Genomic DNA, 15,921 nt, shown 5'->3' with positions numbered 1-15,921 from the left:
TTAATTAAAAAAAAAAAAAAAAACACCCTTGAATTATCCAAAGTGGAGGGTATTTATTTGGAGAAACTCTTTCTCCAAGGGCTCCCAAACCATTTCCTACTTAAAGTCAGCATGAAGGTGACCTTCATATACAGATAAGAAAGTAAAAGTGAAGTCGCTCAGTCGTGTCCGACTCTTTGAGACCCCATGGACTGTAGCCCACCAGGCTTCTCCATCCATGGGATTTTCCAGGCAAGAGTACCGGAGTAGGTTGCCATTTTGCTTCTCCAGGGAAATCTTCCCGACCCAGGGATCGAACCCGGGTCTCCTGCATCGTAGGCAGACGCTTTACCCTCTGAGCCACCAGGGAAGCCCCATATACATATACGCCATATATAAAAGTACCATATATAATGTATATGCTACTCTGTGGCCCCTACTTCCCTTCCCCTCTCATGATCCCTCAGAAATGAAATGTTTACATGCTGCCGTGGTCAGACCCTCCATGCCGCTGGTTAAGGAAGGCCACTGTCTGTGTTCTTGTTCTGCACACTGAACAGTGTCTCTTCAGCCCTCTGGGGCTCAGCCCAGGGTTTAGGAGAGCGTCTGATGGGAGAGAAGGTGGGCTGCCCAGGGCACTGGCCCCTGCACTCTGCTTCCGGGACAGGGGGCTTGACGCTGCCCTTTCAGGCCCCCGTCCCGTGGCCAGGTGTGTAAAGCACCATCCCAGATGCTGCCCATGAACCACAGGAAATGGGGTTCCTGTCATTCTTCCTCCCTCCCAAATCCTGTAAGGACGCCACGAAATTCAGCTCTGACTGTGTTCGGGGCTGAAGGCTTTGGGGGGCTGCCATCATCTTCATGGGCATTCCTGGTCACCCTCTGATCTCATCAGCCTGTTAGTACTTCGAGTAAGGACATGTCCTATCTGAATATCCACTTTCACACATCGTAGGCATTCAGGATGTTACGGCATGAACATCTCCATGATGCGCTTGACATTGCGGATGTTATGTCAGCTGAAGTATAAAATGGTATTTTTTATTATTGCCAGTGTAAAACACTATCATAGTTAATACCTGGGAAAGCTGTTAATGTTTTGGTCTAAAATCATTAAGACCTTTCAAATGGTTAATCAAGAAGGGACGTGGGCTGAGAACTAGTAGTACTAATATTTAGGGAAAGCATATACTTCGTGAACTGACAGATATTTATACGAAATTTTTTTAGGAAGGCAGCGTTAAGAGACCTATTGCATAATTCTACGTGGAACAACCTGAATACCCTTCCATTGGTGACCGGGCAAACAACTCACAGAATGGAACACTGTAGAGAAACAAACAAAAAGGAGTAACTCTGGGTAAGTGCAATAGCATGAATGACTCTCAAACACAAAAGAAGCCAGACTCAAAGGCTCTACACTGTCTAATCACATTCACATTTATAAGACATTCTGGGAAAAGTGAAACTATGTGAGCAGAAAGCAGATTTAGTGGTTGATGGGGTCAGGGGAGGAGATGACTTCTGAGCGGCAAGAGCGAACTTTCAGGGGTGATGGAAATGTTCTGTATTTTGACTGTAGTGGTGATTACATGACTGTGTGTTTATCGAAATTCACAGAACTGTACAGCCAGAAGGGTGACTTCTACTGTATGTAAGGTGTCAGTCACTCAGCCTTTCTGACTCTGAGCGACCCCACAGACTGTAGCCCACCAGGCTCCTCTGTCGTTGGAATTCTCCAGGAAAGAATACTGGAGTGGGTAGCCATTCCATTCTCTGGAGGATCTTCTGGACTGAGGGACTGACCCTGGGCCTCCTGCACTGCAGGTGGATTTTTACCATCTGAGCCACTAGGGGAAGTCATCTTTACTGTATGTAAATTATACCTTAATAAACCTGACCCTGCCCCCAAATGACTGACATCATCATAGGTTTAGTACTTATAAAACTGTTTTTACACTAGTACTCATGATATTTAACATGATCTTGAAAGATTTTTTTTTTTTGCTTCATTATATCTTGTTTAGGCTATAAGTCTTAAGAAAAACACATTTCTATTTGAGAATTCTTTCATATCTTGGAGGAGGGTGAATTAGAATGTTCATCTTAACATTTCATGAGGAGGGGAAAAAAAAAAACCCTTCAAAGTCATGTGTAATATCCACATTCATTTTTTAAAAAAGGATTTTTGATGTTGACTGTTTTTAAAGTCTTTATTGAATCTCTTGGGCTTCCCAGGTGGCTCAGTAGGTAAAGAACCTGCCTGCAATGCAGGAGACGCCAGAGATGTGGGATTAATTCCTGGGTTAGGAAGATCCCCAGGAGGAGGGCATGGCAACCCACTCCAGTATTCTTGCCTGGAGGCTCCCCGAGGACAGAGGAGCCTGCTGGGCTGCAGTCCATGGGGTCGCAGAGAGTTGGACACGCCTGAAGCAACTGAGCACAGCACAGCGTTGAATTTGTTCCAGTATTGCTTCTGCTTTATGTTTTGGTTTTTTGGCCTGGAGAGATGTGGGATCTTAGTTCCCCAACCAGGGACTGAACCCCCTACCCCCTGCACTGGAAGGTGAAGTCTTCACCACTGGACCACAAGGGAAGTCCCAATCATTCATTTTTGAGGCAGATAAAGGATACTGATAGGGTGAAGGAGAGAAAAAAAACTGCTAAGGAAAAAAGGCACTCCTCCACAGTCTTGCTCCTTCACTAGCCTCCATTAGGCTACACCCTCTGAGTATCTGAACTGCACGAGGGATTGAGCAGGGGACAGTGCCGAAGAAGCATGGCCAGATTTTAAACAATAACCCAATAAAGACCAACAGCATTATGCTGCTAAGTCGCTTCACTCATGTCCGACTCCGTGCGACCCCGTAGACGGCAGCCCACCAGGCTCTCCCATCCCTGGGATTCTCCAGGCAAGAACACTGAAGTGGGTTGCCATGTCCTTCTCCAATGCATGAAAGTGAAAAGTGAAAGCGAAGTTGCCCGACTCTAGCGACCCCATGGACTGCAGCCCACCAGGCTCCTCCGTCCATGGGATTTTCCAGGCAAAAGTACTAGAGTGGGGTGCCATTGCCTTCTCTGAACAGCATCATAGTAACTGATTTTTAAGACAAAGTTCCCGATTTGCCAGAGTCCTTCTACGATCGCCCCTGCGGCACGCTCGTCTAACGTTGGCCCATTCTGCCAGCACATGCTGTGGGCCCCTCTGGTCTCCAGCCTGGGCCTGTCTGTGAGGGGAGGGGGTTTGGGGGAAGGGCGGGCCTTCTTACCTTGGATTAGAGGAAGGTAAAGGTGGTACTGATCAAGTTCTCCACTGAAGACAGCGAAAGCCTGGCGCTTTAGCAGCATGGCTTTCTGCTCAAAACTGGAGAACAGCTTTAAAGAACTGCTCTGCATGTCTGAAATAAATACAGCAAATAAGTTTCACTTAGTGAGGAACCCACAATGAGAGGTTAAGTGATGAGAAGTTCACACAAGTGTTCATTCCTATCTTCCCTGGTGGAATATGGTCTTGATTAAGGGCATGTAGCTATTATCCAAATATTTAAAACTTATAGAAGTATTTATTTCTTGAGCGATACTTAATGATAGGGTATTTGAAGACAATATGCGGTATAGGAAAGTACTCCTAACAAATTATGGTCACCTTATCATTGCTTTCAAAAGTATTTTCTCCACTATAAAAATGCAAAAATGGTGGTTAGAGGCATTCTTGTCAACTGACTAGAACTAGGAAGGTTCATTCATGGAGTCCCAGCAAATACTATGCACCACATTATAGTTTGTGGCTGAAACTGCACCATAAAATGTTTGAGTCACATTCTGAAATACGTGGTAAAAGCTCATTATGACCAAAAGGCATCGGTCCTTTAAAGTATGACTTATGTGCCCATTAACACAGAAAAACTTACTCATTAGATCTTTAAACATTGTTTTCTCATGAGTCAGAAGATGGTCAATAATGGACTTCCAACTGGATATTTAAAAAAAAAAAGCAAAGTTAAATATGCAAAGGGTGACAGCCCAATCAAAAATATCAAAGAAAAACAACATGTCCCTTTAAGATTAAAAATTGCTTTCTGAAAAGTTACTGAAAGGGATGAATTAGGAGAAACTAAGCAGAAGCTCTTCATTTATAACCGTAATATAGGGCGTAAATAACATACGAAGTAATGAATAATTCCCAGACCACCATAAAAGAAGGCATTTGTGTCAAAGTCCTTTGGCTTGTACAAAAAAAAGAAAGTCGCTCAGTTGTGTGAGCTCCTTTGTCCATGGAATTCTCCAGGCAAGAATACTGGAGCGGGTTGTCATTCCCTTCTCCAAGGGATCTTTCCAACCCAGGGATCGAACCGGGTCTCCTTCACTGCAGGCGGAATCCTCTACCATCTCAATCAAAAGGCTTTTGCAAGGCTTGCCCTTAAATGTATTTGCACAGATGAAGTCCATACACTTGTATTGAGGAAGAGCAGTGGGGGTCCCGAAGACAAATACCACTAGTTTTCATCAGAGCCTCCCACAATGCAACAGGATTACAGGGTGAAAGTCGCTCAGTCATGTCCAGCTCTTCGAGACCCCAGGGACTATACAGTCCATAGGATTCTTCAGGCCAGAATACTGGAGTGAGTGGCTGTTCCTTCTCCAGGGGATCTTCCCAACCCAGGGATTGAACCCAGGTCTCTGGTATTGCAGGCAGATTCTTTACCAGCTGAGCCACCAGGGAAGCCCAAGAATACTGGAGTGGGTAGCCTGTCCCTTCTCCAATGGATCTGACCGACCCAGGGTGAAAGCCAAGGTCAAAGAAGCTGACCAGTCTCTACCTTGACCCCTGCTGTTAATGAAGACATGTTCAGCCAAGCCATGGGCAGAGTTACGAGTGGTTCTGCTGACCTCCGAGTAGAAAGCACAGTCAGTTCAGCCTGATTCTACACATCTCTGCTGCCCGCGCAGAGCCTGGTGGCTGCATGGTCTCAGCGAGGACTCGTGGAGTGTAAGCCCAGAAGTTGGGGGGAGGGACCCCGGAGGGTCACCACAGAGCCCTGACGTCTCAGTGCTGGTCCAGCATCTTGTGATTACAAGACAGAGCAGCACTAGGCCAAGTACCGCTGGAACCCCTTGTTATGCTCTTTAGGAATAATAATTCTTCTCTTGATTATTAAAAAAAAAAGGGGGGGCACCGGTGTCATTTTCAAAAGACTTCAATTCCTTCCCCGGAAATACACCGTTAACCTGTGAGGGATGTCCTAAGATTTGGGATGATAATAGCTAGCTCTGCTCGCCATTTCAGGAATGGGAACTAATTATAGAAACCCACACACTTTGCCACTTGATGGTTCCTGGCCCGTTTTTTAAATCAGGATGGCGTTTCTTACTGCACACAAGACGTGTCCATCTGGAAGAAGGCCGGATCCAAGAATAACTCCAGGGCTTCTTTTTTCCAGGCTCGTTTCGTATAGGCATAACCGCTCAGAGAACTCAGCAGCTGGGCGCCCGCCCGGAAGCTGGGGGCGTTATAGGTGCTGCAAGGGGGTGGGAAGGGTAAAGGGTCAAGGTCAGAGGCCGTGAGAGGAGCCCTGTTGGATGCATTTCCCATTAGCCATCTTCCCACACCTGGGCAGGAGTGGCCGGGTTTGGGGGGGTTACAGAGGTGCGGCGGCAGTACCTGTGATTGCGCAGGTAAGGAAAAACATAGTGGAGCAAACGTGAGATCAAGGGCACCGCTTTCTCCTTCTCGTCACTTCGGTAAACCATGTCCAGGAGCGACGCCAGGACCTAGGAGAACCAGAATTGGAAAACAGGACTCTCCTAAAGGAAGTGGCAATGTGGGCACATACAGCCTAGCAGGACAACCCCACGGGGCAGCCGGAGGCCCAGGCTGGCTTACCGGCTCAGCCGGGATGGTGCAGCCCGAGCCCCCAGTCTCTAAGAATGGACGCGCCCCCGTGAAGCCTCATTCCCCTGATGGGGATGACGAGGCAGACACGTACTTACCTCTGCCAGGAGGGACAAGGCCTGCACGCTATACACCGAGGGTGCAGAGGCGGACACCATCGCTGAGGTGGCCACGGCAGCATCTGCTGAGAGAGCCATTTGTGTTTAAACCGTGACAGATGGGGGATGTGCCCGCTGGCCCAGTGGTTAGGATGCTGCGATCTCACTGTTGGGGCCAGGGGTCACTCCCTGGTCAGGGAGCTAAGATCTCACAGGCTGAACAGCCAAAAAAAACAACCTCAAGATGGACTGGTCACCATTTATGCCCCGAAAGCATCACGTGAACGTGAGTCACGCGTCTCCACCTTTCACGCTGATTACGTGTGTAAGTACGTGTCACATAGTCTTCTCTTCTCACGTGTTCAGTTTCAGCAACTGAGAACCTTTGTTTAGCACCAGCTCACCATCTTCCTCCCCGCTTCTCTTCCCATCATCATTCTTGCAACTTCAACATCCCCTCGGGTGGTGCCTTGGTCACCCTGGCCTCTGAGCCGCTCTTTTCAGCGATCTTTTTATTTTGCTGCAGCTCAGCCGGCCACTGTCACCCTCACACACGTGGTCGCGCCAGTTTCCCAAATCTCCATCTCTGGCCTCCTGTCGTGACCGTGTCTTACTTCACCTGCTCACTTCTTCTTAGAATGCTGCTATGACAGCTTCCTCCAGCCCCTGCAATTCCCCACCTTAATTAGCCACCAACCCCCCAGGTCTTCGCGTCTCTTCCTCCCCACCCATACTCGTGGTCCATCAGCCACCTTGAGAGCATCCTTCATTCTTTTTCTCCTCTCTCCCTCCTGAAGCACTCACTCAGAGGCATGCAAAGCTTGGATAAACCCAGTGATTGCCTAGTTCTGCACAGCAAAATGCTCTGGAGAAAATCAAACCACTACGAAATAGATCTCACTCTATTTCATGACCATGAACCTCAAAAAACACCTGATGCTACTAGATACACCTCCCCAGGTATCTCCGCGCTATGCTGGCTTCCTCACTCTCCAACCGAAACCACCTCCTCCCTCCAGAGCCACCACTATGTGCGCCTTCTCAGGGGCAGCCTCACTTCATATTTCATTCAGAAAATGAATGTAAACAAATGGGAACTCCCTCAGTTTGGACCCACGCGTTATTAATCTAGAACACTGATATCCATGTTCTCTGCCTTGTCTGTTTGATAGACATGTTCCTGGCTCTTGTCAAAGAACAGTAATTCCATTTACCATGTTAATCCTGGCCCTTTGGCTGTCAAGACCTGATGCTGGGAAAGACTGAAGGCAGGAGAAGAAGGGGATGACAGAGGATGAGATGGCTGGATGGCATCACAGACTTGACGGACATGAGTTTGAGTAAACTCCAGGAGTTGGTGATGGACAGGGAGGCCTGGCGTGCTGCAGTCTATGGGGTCGCAAAGAGTCAGACATGACTGAGCGACTGAATGGATGGCCATCAAAAACGTCACTTTCTAACTATCCTTTCACTTTCTGGGACTTCCCTGGTGGCTTAGACGGTAAAAAGTGTCTGCCTACAATGCGGGAGACTTGGGTTCGACCCCTGGGTTGGGAAGATCCTCTGGAGAAGGAAATGGCAAGCCACTCCAGTACTTTTGACTGGAAGATCCCATGGACGGTGGAGCTTGGTAGGCTATAGTCCATGGGGTCGCAAAGAGTCGGACACGGCTGAGCGGCTTCACTTTCACTTTTCACCTTCTGATATTGACTCCTACTGCTCTGCTGCACTGTTCCATCACCATACAAATATGCTTAGATGAACTCTAACTGAGAAATAAGCCAAATAAATGGTATTCTTTGGCACTTAGTACTATTCATTACGGCTTCCCTGATGGCTCAAGCGGTACAGAATCTGCCTGCAGTGCAGGGAATGCGGGTTTGATCCCTGGGTCAGGATGATCCCTGGAGGAGGAAATGGCAACCCACTCCAGTATTCCTGCCTGGAGACTCCCATGGACAGAGGAGCCTCTTGGAGAATTACATTGGCAAGTGGGGAAGGCAGCATAGCGCCGAGGGACGTTGCGGGGGTGGGGGCGGTTCTCTATGGGAACCTTTGTAGCTCAGTTGGTAAAGAACGTGCCTGCAATGCAGGAGACCCGGGTCTGATTCCTGTGTCGGGAAGATGCCCTGGAGAAGGAAATGGCAACCCACTCCAGTATTCTTGCCTGGACAATCTCCTGGACAGAAGAGCCTGGCAGACTATAGTCCATGGGGTCACAAAGGGTCAGACATGACTTAGCAACTAAACCACCAGCACCGCTCTATGGGAGGGTTGGCACATGGGCTGTAGTCCATAGGGTCTCAAAGAGCCGGACACCACTGAGCATGCATTCACTACTTCATTCCTGTCCCGCTGATGATTAAGCCTCAGCGGGTTATCAACACCCACTGCCAGGTCCTTCTCATCTCAGCCCTTTATCCCCCCCGACCCCAGCGTGCCATGACCCCCAGCCGGGTCCAGAGAGCCTGCGTCCTTATCTCACACTGCTTCTCAGCAGCCTTCTACCACACGCCTCCTCCCTCCTCCTGGAAACACTCTCCTTCATAGTTTCCATGACTTGATGTTTTCTTGGTTTCTCAACCTACCCCAGTGACCTTTCCCAACTCTTTCCCAGACCATCTCAAGATTTAATATGGCCATGCAAACTCAGGCTCCATTCCCCTCCCCTGAGATGTTCCTGCTGCCGTCTTCTCCATCGCGGGCAGCTGTTTAAACCAAAACCCGAAGTCGCCCTTGAGTGCCTTTCGGTGACTCTCACGTCCCAGTCCATCAGCAGGTTCCGGGGACCCTGCCCTCCCACCAGCCCATACGTTCTAGCGTCCATGCCTCTGATTCAGTGTCAGTTGTGCCCGAAGCAACCACGAGAGCTTTCTGTCTGAACCTCTGGTTTCTGTTCTGGGTTGCTGCGGCCCATGTTGCTCCCAGCTGCCACTCTGATGTTTTCTGAAAACTCAGTCTGATCCTGTCACTGCTCCAAACGCTTGAATGGCTTCCCGCAGCAAGCGGGCAGACGGCCAAGCCCAGAGGCGAGCTCAGCCTCGAGCCCCATGGCCCTACTCCCCCGCGCTCTCCAGGACCTCGCCTGACTGCCCGGTAGGCTCCCAGTGGGCTGGTCTCGAGGTTTCTCAGTCTCAGCCCACTCCCACCCCAAGGGTTTTCCATTCCCGCCCCCACCCGCCCTGGGGAGTGCCTCCTTAGGTCTCTGCATGCTCGCCCTCTTATGTTTATGGCTGTGCTGGGTCTTTGCTGCCGTGCACGGATTTTTCTCTAGCTGCTGCAACTGGGGGTTCCTCCCTGTTGTGGTGGGCTTCCCTGGTGGCTCACATGATACAACTGCCTGCCAGGGAGGAGACCTGGGTTCGATCCTTGGGTCTGGAAGATCCCCTGGAGGAGGGCACGGCAACCCACTCCAGTGTTCTTGCCTGGAGAAATCCATGGACAGAGCCTGGCGGGCTACAGCCCATGGGGTCACAAAGGGTCAGACATGACTGAGACGCTAACACTTCTCGCTTCGTTGCAAGCGTGCAGGCTTGGGCAGTTGTGGTGTACCAGCTTAGTTGTCCTAAGGCAGGTGGGCTCTTAAGCTCCCTGACCAGGGATGGAATCCTTGTCCCCTGCATTGGCAGACGGACACTCAACCACTGGACCACTAAGAAGTCCCCACCCACCCCACTTTATCTTTCCTTTCTCTGCACAACTGTCATTTCCATGGGGATATGTTCTGTAATATCTAAAGTGAACCCTGCCCCACTCCCATTAAAAAAAAAAAATATATATATATATATATATATATATATATAAATTTGGAATGACTTTGCATCTCCAGAAGAACTGAAAGATATCTTTGTTAATTTACTCTAGACCATCACCTTCCGTGTCACCCCCGCGACAGCAGAGGCCCTGCTCGTTCTGTTTGCTGCTGGAGCACCAGCGTCTAGAACACGGTGCATGGCAAACACGCAAGATGGAAGACCCTGCATGTCTGCTCCATGCATAAAGACTCCAAGCCGAAAAAACTCATCATTTGAGGCCTCATTCTGTTTCATGCTTGATATGGCCAGGGTGCATCCTTAGTTTGTTCAAGACTGAAATAAAAAATAGTTATGATCCAGAGACCCTTTTGATACTCTGCTGCTGCTGCTGCTAAGTTGCTTCAGTCGTGTCAGACTCTGTGCGACCCCATAGACGGCAGCCCACCAGGCTCCCCCGTCCCTGGGATTCTCCAGGCAAGAACACTGGAGTGGGTTGCCATTTCCTTCTCCAATGCATGAAAGTGAAAAGTGAAAGTGAAGTCGCTCAGTCGTGTCCGATTCCTAGTGACCCCATGGACTGCAGCCTACCAGGCTCCTCCGTCCATGGGATTTTCCAGGCAAGAGTACTGGAGTGGGGTGCCATTGCCTTCTCTGATACTCTACAGTTTGCTAATTAGCTCAGCTCAGTTCAGTCACTCTGTCGTGTCCGACTCTTTGCGACCCTATGGACTGCAGCATGTCAGGCCTCCCTGTCCATCACCAACTCCCGGAGTTTACCCAAATTGCTCCTTAAGAAGCCTCCAAGTCACTTTCCGCTTTGAAATTCTATGATTTTTTTTTTCTTTTTACGCTGCATTGTAGGGTCTTGGTTCCCCAACCAGGGATCAGACCCATGTGCCCTGAATTGGGAGCACTGAATCTTAACCACTGAACCAAAGGAAGTCCTACGATTTCTCTTCTTAAATAAAAAATCAGATAATTATTTTACTACATTACTGTCTTGAGGTTAAATCTAACGACGGCACAAAAGTCAGGCCCTGTTACATTTGACACAGTTCAGCTGAGCTGTTGCTGGCTGTTCAGTCGCTCAGTCATGTCTGACTCTCTGCGGCCCCACAGACTGCAGCACGCCAGGATTAAAGAGGCAGTTTAATCTTTACACCACAAACTACGGCAGAGTAACTGAGAGCAAAGGAGTCAAGGAGAGGCACAGACTCTCTTTCCCTGGAACCACACCTATAATCAGAGTCACAGCCTGAGAAAACATAATTGTTGGTTTACGTTAGCAAATGATAGTATACTAGCTACAGGATCTTCAACACAGAGTAAAGCGTAATTATTTTTCTTAAGTAAACCGCAAAGCTAGCTGTCAAATAAATACGGCGGAAGTGATGGAATGGGGTACCATGGTTTAAACATCTGTTGGACGCCATCCCTTCTCCTCCTGGGAAGAGAAGCCCCTCTTGGGTGGGAGACCGCTTCTCAGGGCTCCAAGATATGAGCCCTTCCTGCCCGCTACTGGGCCAGCTGCAGACCAGGGAAGAACCAACCAGAACGCCCGCACAAGATTTGATGAACTGCGTCTGAACATCTGGTTCCCACTCTGCCCTCAAAACCAGACACGGAGAAGACGCGTGGGCATTCCACGCGTGTGAGCCAGAACACCTTGTGCCGCTGTGTTTCTGTTCTCCTGAAGTGGGTTTTTGCTACTTGCAAGAGAAAAGAGCCCAGATTTCTTGGCACGCCATCCTTTGTACATTAAACCCCACGAATTCAGTTTTGTTTCTGCTGCTATAACAACTGCTAACGATAATGATCAAGGTCACATCAAAATAGGAGGGAAAATAAAGGTGAAAGTTAAGTGAAAGTCGCTCAGTCATGTCTAACTCTTTGCGACCCCATGACTGTGCAGCCCACGGCATTCTCCAGGCCGGAATACTGGAGTGGGTAGGCTTTTCCTTCTCCAGGGGATCCTCCCAACCCAGGGATTGTACCCAGGTCTCCTGCATTGCAGGCGGATTCTTTACCAGCTGAGCTCTCAGGGGAGCCTGATTTTCTTGTCTAGTGCTGAGCAATGTGGGGACTGGGCATAGTGTCTCTGTGTTAAATAATATCGAGAACTTGCAACAATAGTTATTAATACGTGCTCCAAGATATGCCTAATGCTGAAAGAAAGACTAAACCAACTAAAGCGCCTCACTTATCAAAACAAGCAACGTGTTCATGAAGATTCACTTGTGCCCCCGCCTAGCACTGTGCCCACCAGTGCAGAGGTATCTGATCACTAACTCCACCCAGTACCCACCTTGAAACATCTGCTACAGACAACTCGACCTGTGCCCCACAGCTCCCTACCATCATCCCCAAGTGTCCCCTGTTGAGACATCCCTCTGACTCAGCCAAGTGTCTCCCTTGCTGCAGCGGATCCAATAACCTGAGATGTGCCTGACTGACAGATTCATCTGGTGGTCTTTAGGGCACCAGCAACTGACAGTTTACACTGTGGCATTTAATTCAGACCCCTCAGGGGTTTCTGGCTGGTCAGTGGTCCTCCAAATAAACAGATGAGTCTCCTTTGAGAGTCTCTCGATCATTTGCTAGGAAGTTATAACTAATAATAAATAAGGCTGGGGTGTGCATACTGTGTGTGACTGCCGTGATAAAATCTTAATGACCTAGGCAATGACCAAATACAAGGATCTCTGGAAGGCAGGCCAGAAATGAAATACATCAACTGCTTAACAACAGTGAGCTGGTTTACTACGTTTTCTTTCCACGGCTCCATAAAAACAAAACAAAACAACAAAAAAACACATATGGCTTCTCCCTATTCTTTACCTCACAAAGATTTCTAGCACTGAGTCCATGTAAATTATCTTGGGAAGTTATTTCCCAGGACACTCATCTAGGCTCACGGATGGCTGGACACAGTAGCATGGGTCACTTGGGATCCTTCCAGTGGAATTCTACTGTTCGTTTTACTACAACTTATGTTTATGATACTACAACTTATTTTGTAAGAAGCAAAGCCAGACGACTTTTAACGCAGAGAGAGACCCGCTACCTGGAAGCAGGCATTACTTTCTGAGCCATGTACACCTACCGTGCAAGTCTTCCTCAGCATCAGATTCTTCTAGAGAGATCTGAGGCTGGGCCTTCACTTCCAAGTTCCTGCTCAGCCAACTGGTTTGTTCTAAGGAAGACCCAGCAATGTTCCCAACAGCTTCCAGAATTTTTTGAGTGACTTCCTGAGAGGAACCGAGAGAAATGAAGAAAGGAAGTTAAGAGAGTCTAAGTGAATAAGGCAGCACCATCGACAGAAATATAATGCAAGTCACAGCTATGAAGCATATAGGTAATGAAGTCTTCGAGGATCTACCTGAAAAGAAGAAACAAGTTCACCGTGTGTAACTCGATACATCCAAAGTAGTACCAACATATAACCGATCTAAAATATCAACATATAACCAATATAAAATTATTCGTGAGATTCGGCATTCTTCTTTGGGCTAAGTCTTTTAAACCTGATGTGTGTTTTATGCTTACGGTACGTTCAGTTCAGGCAAACCACGTTACAAGGGCTCAGCAGCCATATGTTGAGCTGTGGCTGCTCTATGGTCAATAGGTAAAACGGATACACAGGAAGTCACAGCGGCACAATGCATTTGGCAGGTTCAATTCCTGGTTTCTTTAGGACCAGGGGTTCTTACTAGAAATGCACCTTTGATGAACACGGCCAGAAACAAAACTGAGTAAGTTCAAACTGACTTGAGGGTGAAGAGCATAGGAGTGCTCTCAGTACAGAATCTGGCAAGAAGCCCGGACACAAGTGGAGATGCAGAGCGGGTATCATGGGGCATCATCAGCTAAGAAGGGCTGCACGTCCCTGACACGTGAGCAGACCTGGGTCTGCTGTGAGTGCAGTAGGTGTGTTCAGGCATGAAGCAAGAGTATGTCCCTCCGTGGTGGGAGGGACGGGGGAGCGCACCCGGGCAGAGGGGCGGGGGTGGACGCTGGCAGCAAGGGAGATTGCGGAAGGACGGATGGATCTGGGGCTGATGGCACTAAGCGAAACCAGGCAGAGAAAGACACACGTCAGATGACAACACTGACATGTGGAATCTATGATACGACACAACAGAACCTACCTAGGAAACAGCAGACTCACAGACACACAGGACAGACTTGTGGCTGCCAAGGGGGAAGGGACACAGGAAGGAGAGAGCAGGAGGCTGGGGTTAGCAGATGCAAACTATCATATATACGGGAGGGACAGATGACGAGGTCCCACTGTAGAGCAGAGGGGAACTGTATTCAATATCCTGCGATAAACCATAATGGAAAATAAGAGGAGAAAGAATGCACGTGTGTATAACTGAGTCACTCTGTACAGCAGGCATTAACACGGCACTGCTTACGCTTCATGGAGGAGGCAATGGCACCCCACTCTAGTACTCTTGCCTGGCAAATCCCATGGACAGAGGAGCCTGGCAGGCTGCAGTGCATGGGGTCGCTAGGAGTCGGACACAACTCATCGACTTCACTTTCACTTTTATGCATTGGAGAAGGAAATGGCAACCCACTCCAGTGTTCTTGCCTAGAGAATCCCAGGGATGGGGGAGCCTGGTGGGCTGCTGTCTCTGGGGTCGCACAGAGTTGGACACAACTGAAGCAACTTAGTAGCAGCAGCAGCAGCTTACGCTTCAATAAAATAAATAAGAAAAAAACATCAAGACAAGGGGTTGAGGACTTGAGAAGCTGCCACTTCGAGGGCAGTGAGCAGATGGGGAAGTCAGGGTGCCTGGAAGCAGTAGGAAGGGGTCACTGTCTGGAGGGCTGGGACCCTCTGTGGTGGATGCAGGGTCCCATCGAGCTCCTCCAGCGGCCTCAGTGGCCATGGCCAAAGCTCGGCCTGGCGGACTGGAGGGGACAGGGCCATGGCAGGCTACGGACCGCACGAGGTGGAGCGTTTCCAGCTTGGCATAGGAAGTGTTGACCATGGGCTGGGCTGCAGTATGTGCGCTGGGATGGCTCTTTCCCCTCTACTGGGGGAGCCAAACGAGTCACTGGGCTTTACGCAGAATTCCAGAGCTTCAGGGTCTCACAAACGCCAGGGGTCACAACAGGGAGCGGCAGTATCGCCAAGGCCATGAGATACACAGCACGGTTGAATGACCTTGACTCAAGGGAAGGAAATGCAAGGGGACATATGTAAACGTGTAGCTGAATTCACCATGCTCTACAGCAGAAACTGACTCGACATGGTGAGGCAACCACATGCCAACAACAACAACAAAAATAAATGAATAAAGGGCACTGAAAAAGAAGTTAAGGCCTTGACTCGAAAAGCTCCTCACCCGATGATTATAAAGGTTATATAACATACTGATTCTTCTCACTCCTTCCTTACTTCTACTTATTGGCTGGGTTTCTACTCAAAGATTTTCCGTCTCCGGTGGCTGAGCTTTACTTCTGCTTTTCAGTGGTTTTGAAGTTTCCCATGAGTCTGAATTGCTTTAAAAAGAAGCGGGGAGGGTTCTAAGGAAGGGAATCTGTGCATAAAGATGGAGCTGAAGAGTGAGCCTGCACACATCGGGGTCCAGGCGGAAGCGAGCAGGCGCCTGGCAAACTGCAAGGTGGACGGCGCAAGGCTGACATGAGAACCGTCATCCGGAGACTCTATTGAGTCCTCTGAAGACAGTGATGCAGGGAGTCAGATGTGGGAACACGTGTAAACCTAAGATCTGGTTCTGCCCCATGTTTAATGTTTATCATCTCCACTGAGACTGTCTGAAGGCCGGGGCGGGGAGCCATGCTCTCCTGGGAGAGGAACAATCCTACTGGACGCGCACATACAGACCTGCAGGTCTTTTTGGTCCTTCTTGCTCTCCAGGTTTGGAGTTCTTGTCACAAAGTCATTCAGCATGCTGTTGAGAGACAATCAGCTTCAGAATGAGAATGCTAGCAGAAATGAAAACATACATGTTCCTGGAGGAAAAAAAAATGCAGTAACATTGAGTGGCTAGGAACACGGTACCTGAGAAGCAGAAAGTAACCGGGGGGAGCCAGATTCAACTGCACAGACTCCTTCAACACACCCAACAGCGAAGCGAAGTTCTCTTGCAAGGCTGTTGCTGGGAGCCTATTTAATAAAAACAAACAAACAACAAAAAACCATGGGGGGGGAAAAAACATC

General features: G+C 48.9%; 1 protein-coding gene across 16 annotated transcripts in view; it reads right to left on the bottom strand.

Annotated features, from left to right (window-relative positions):
* Positions 1–15,921, bottom strand: part of DOP1B (DOP1 leucine zipper like protein B) — a 130,378-nt gene that overhangs the window by 11,197 nt on the left and 103,260 nt on the right. For 8 of the 16 annotated variants that reach the window (XR_011255472.1, XR_011255473.1, XR_011255475.1 and 5 more), the window contains exons 25-32: positions 15,763–15,867; positions 15,586–15,652; positions 12,829–12,973; positions 5,971–6,056; positions 5,642–5,751; positions 5,352–5,498; positions 3,891–3,952; positions 3,249–3,377 (exon numbers count right to left, since the gene is read on the bottom strand). Coding sequence is in view for 7 of the 16 variants with exons in the window: in XM_069582234.1 (XP_069438335.1) it covers positions 3,249–3,377; positions 3,891–3,952; positions 5,352–5,498; positions 5,642–5,751; positions 5,971–6,056; positions 12,829–12,973; positions 15,586–15,652; positions 15,763–15,867 (851 nt within the window). In the remaining 9 variants the exon portion in view is untranslated. The remainder of the gene's footprint in view (positions 1–3,248; positions 3,378–3,890; positions 3,953–5,351; positions 5,499–5,641; positions 5,752–5,970; positions 6,057–12,828; positions 12,974–15,585; positions 15,653–15,762; positions 15,868–15,921) is intronic. The other 8 variants (XR_011255474.1, XR_011255477.1, XR_011255478.1 and 5 more) reach the window with 1 other exon arrangement.

This window comes from Ovis canadensis, chromosome 1 (assembly GCF_042477335.2).
Source record: "Ovis canadensis isolate MfBH-ARS-UI-01 breed Bighorn chromosome 1, ARS-UI_OviCan_v2, whole genome shotgun sequence".
Lineage (NCBI taxonomy): Eukaryota > Metazoa > Chordata > Mammalia > Artiodactyla > Bovidae > Ovis > Ovis canadensis.
This window is presented reverse-complemented; position numbering and strand designations above follow the sequence as displayed.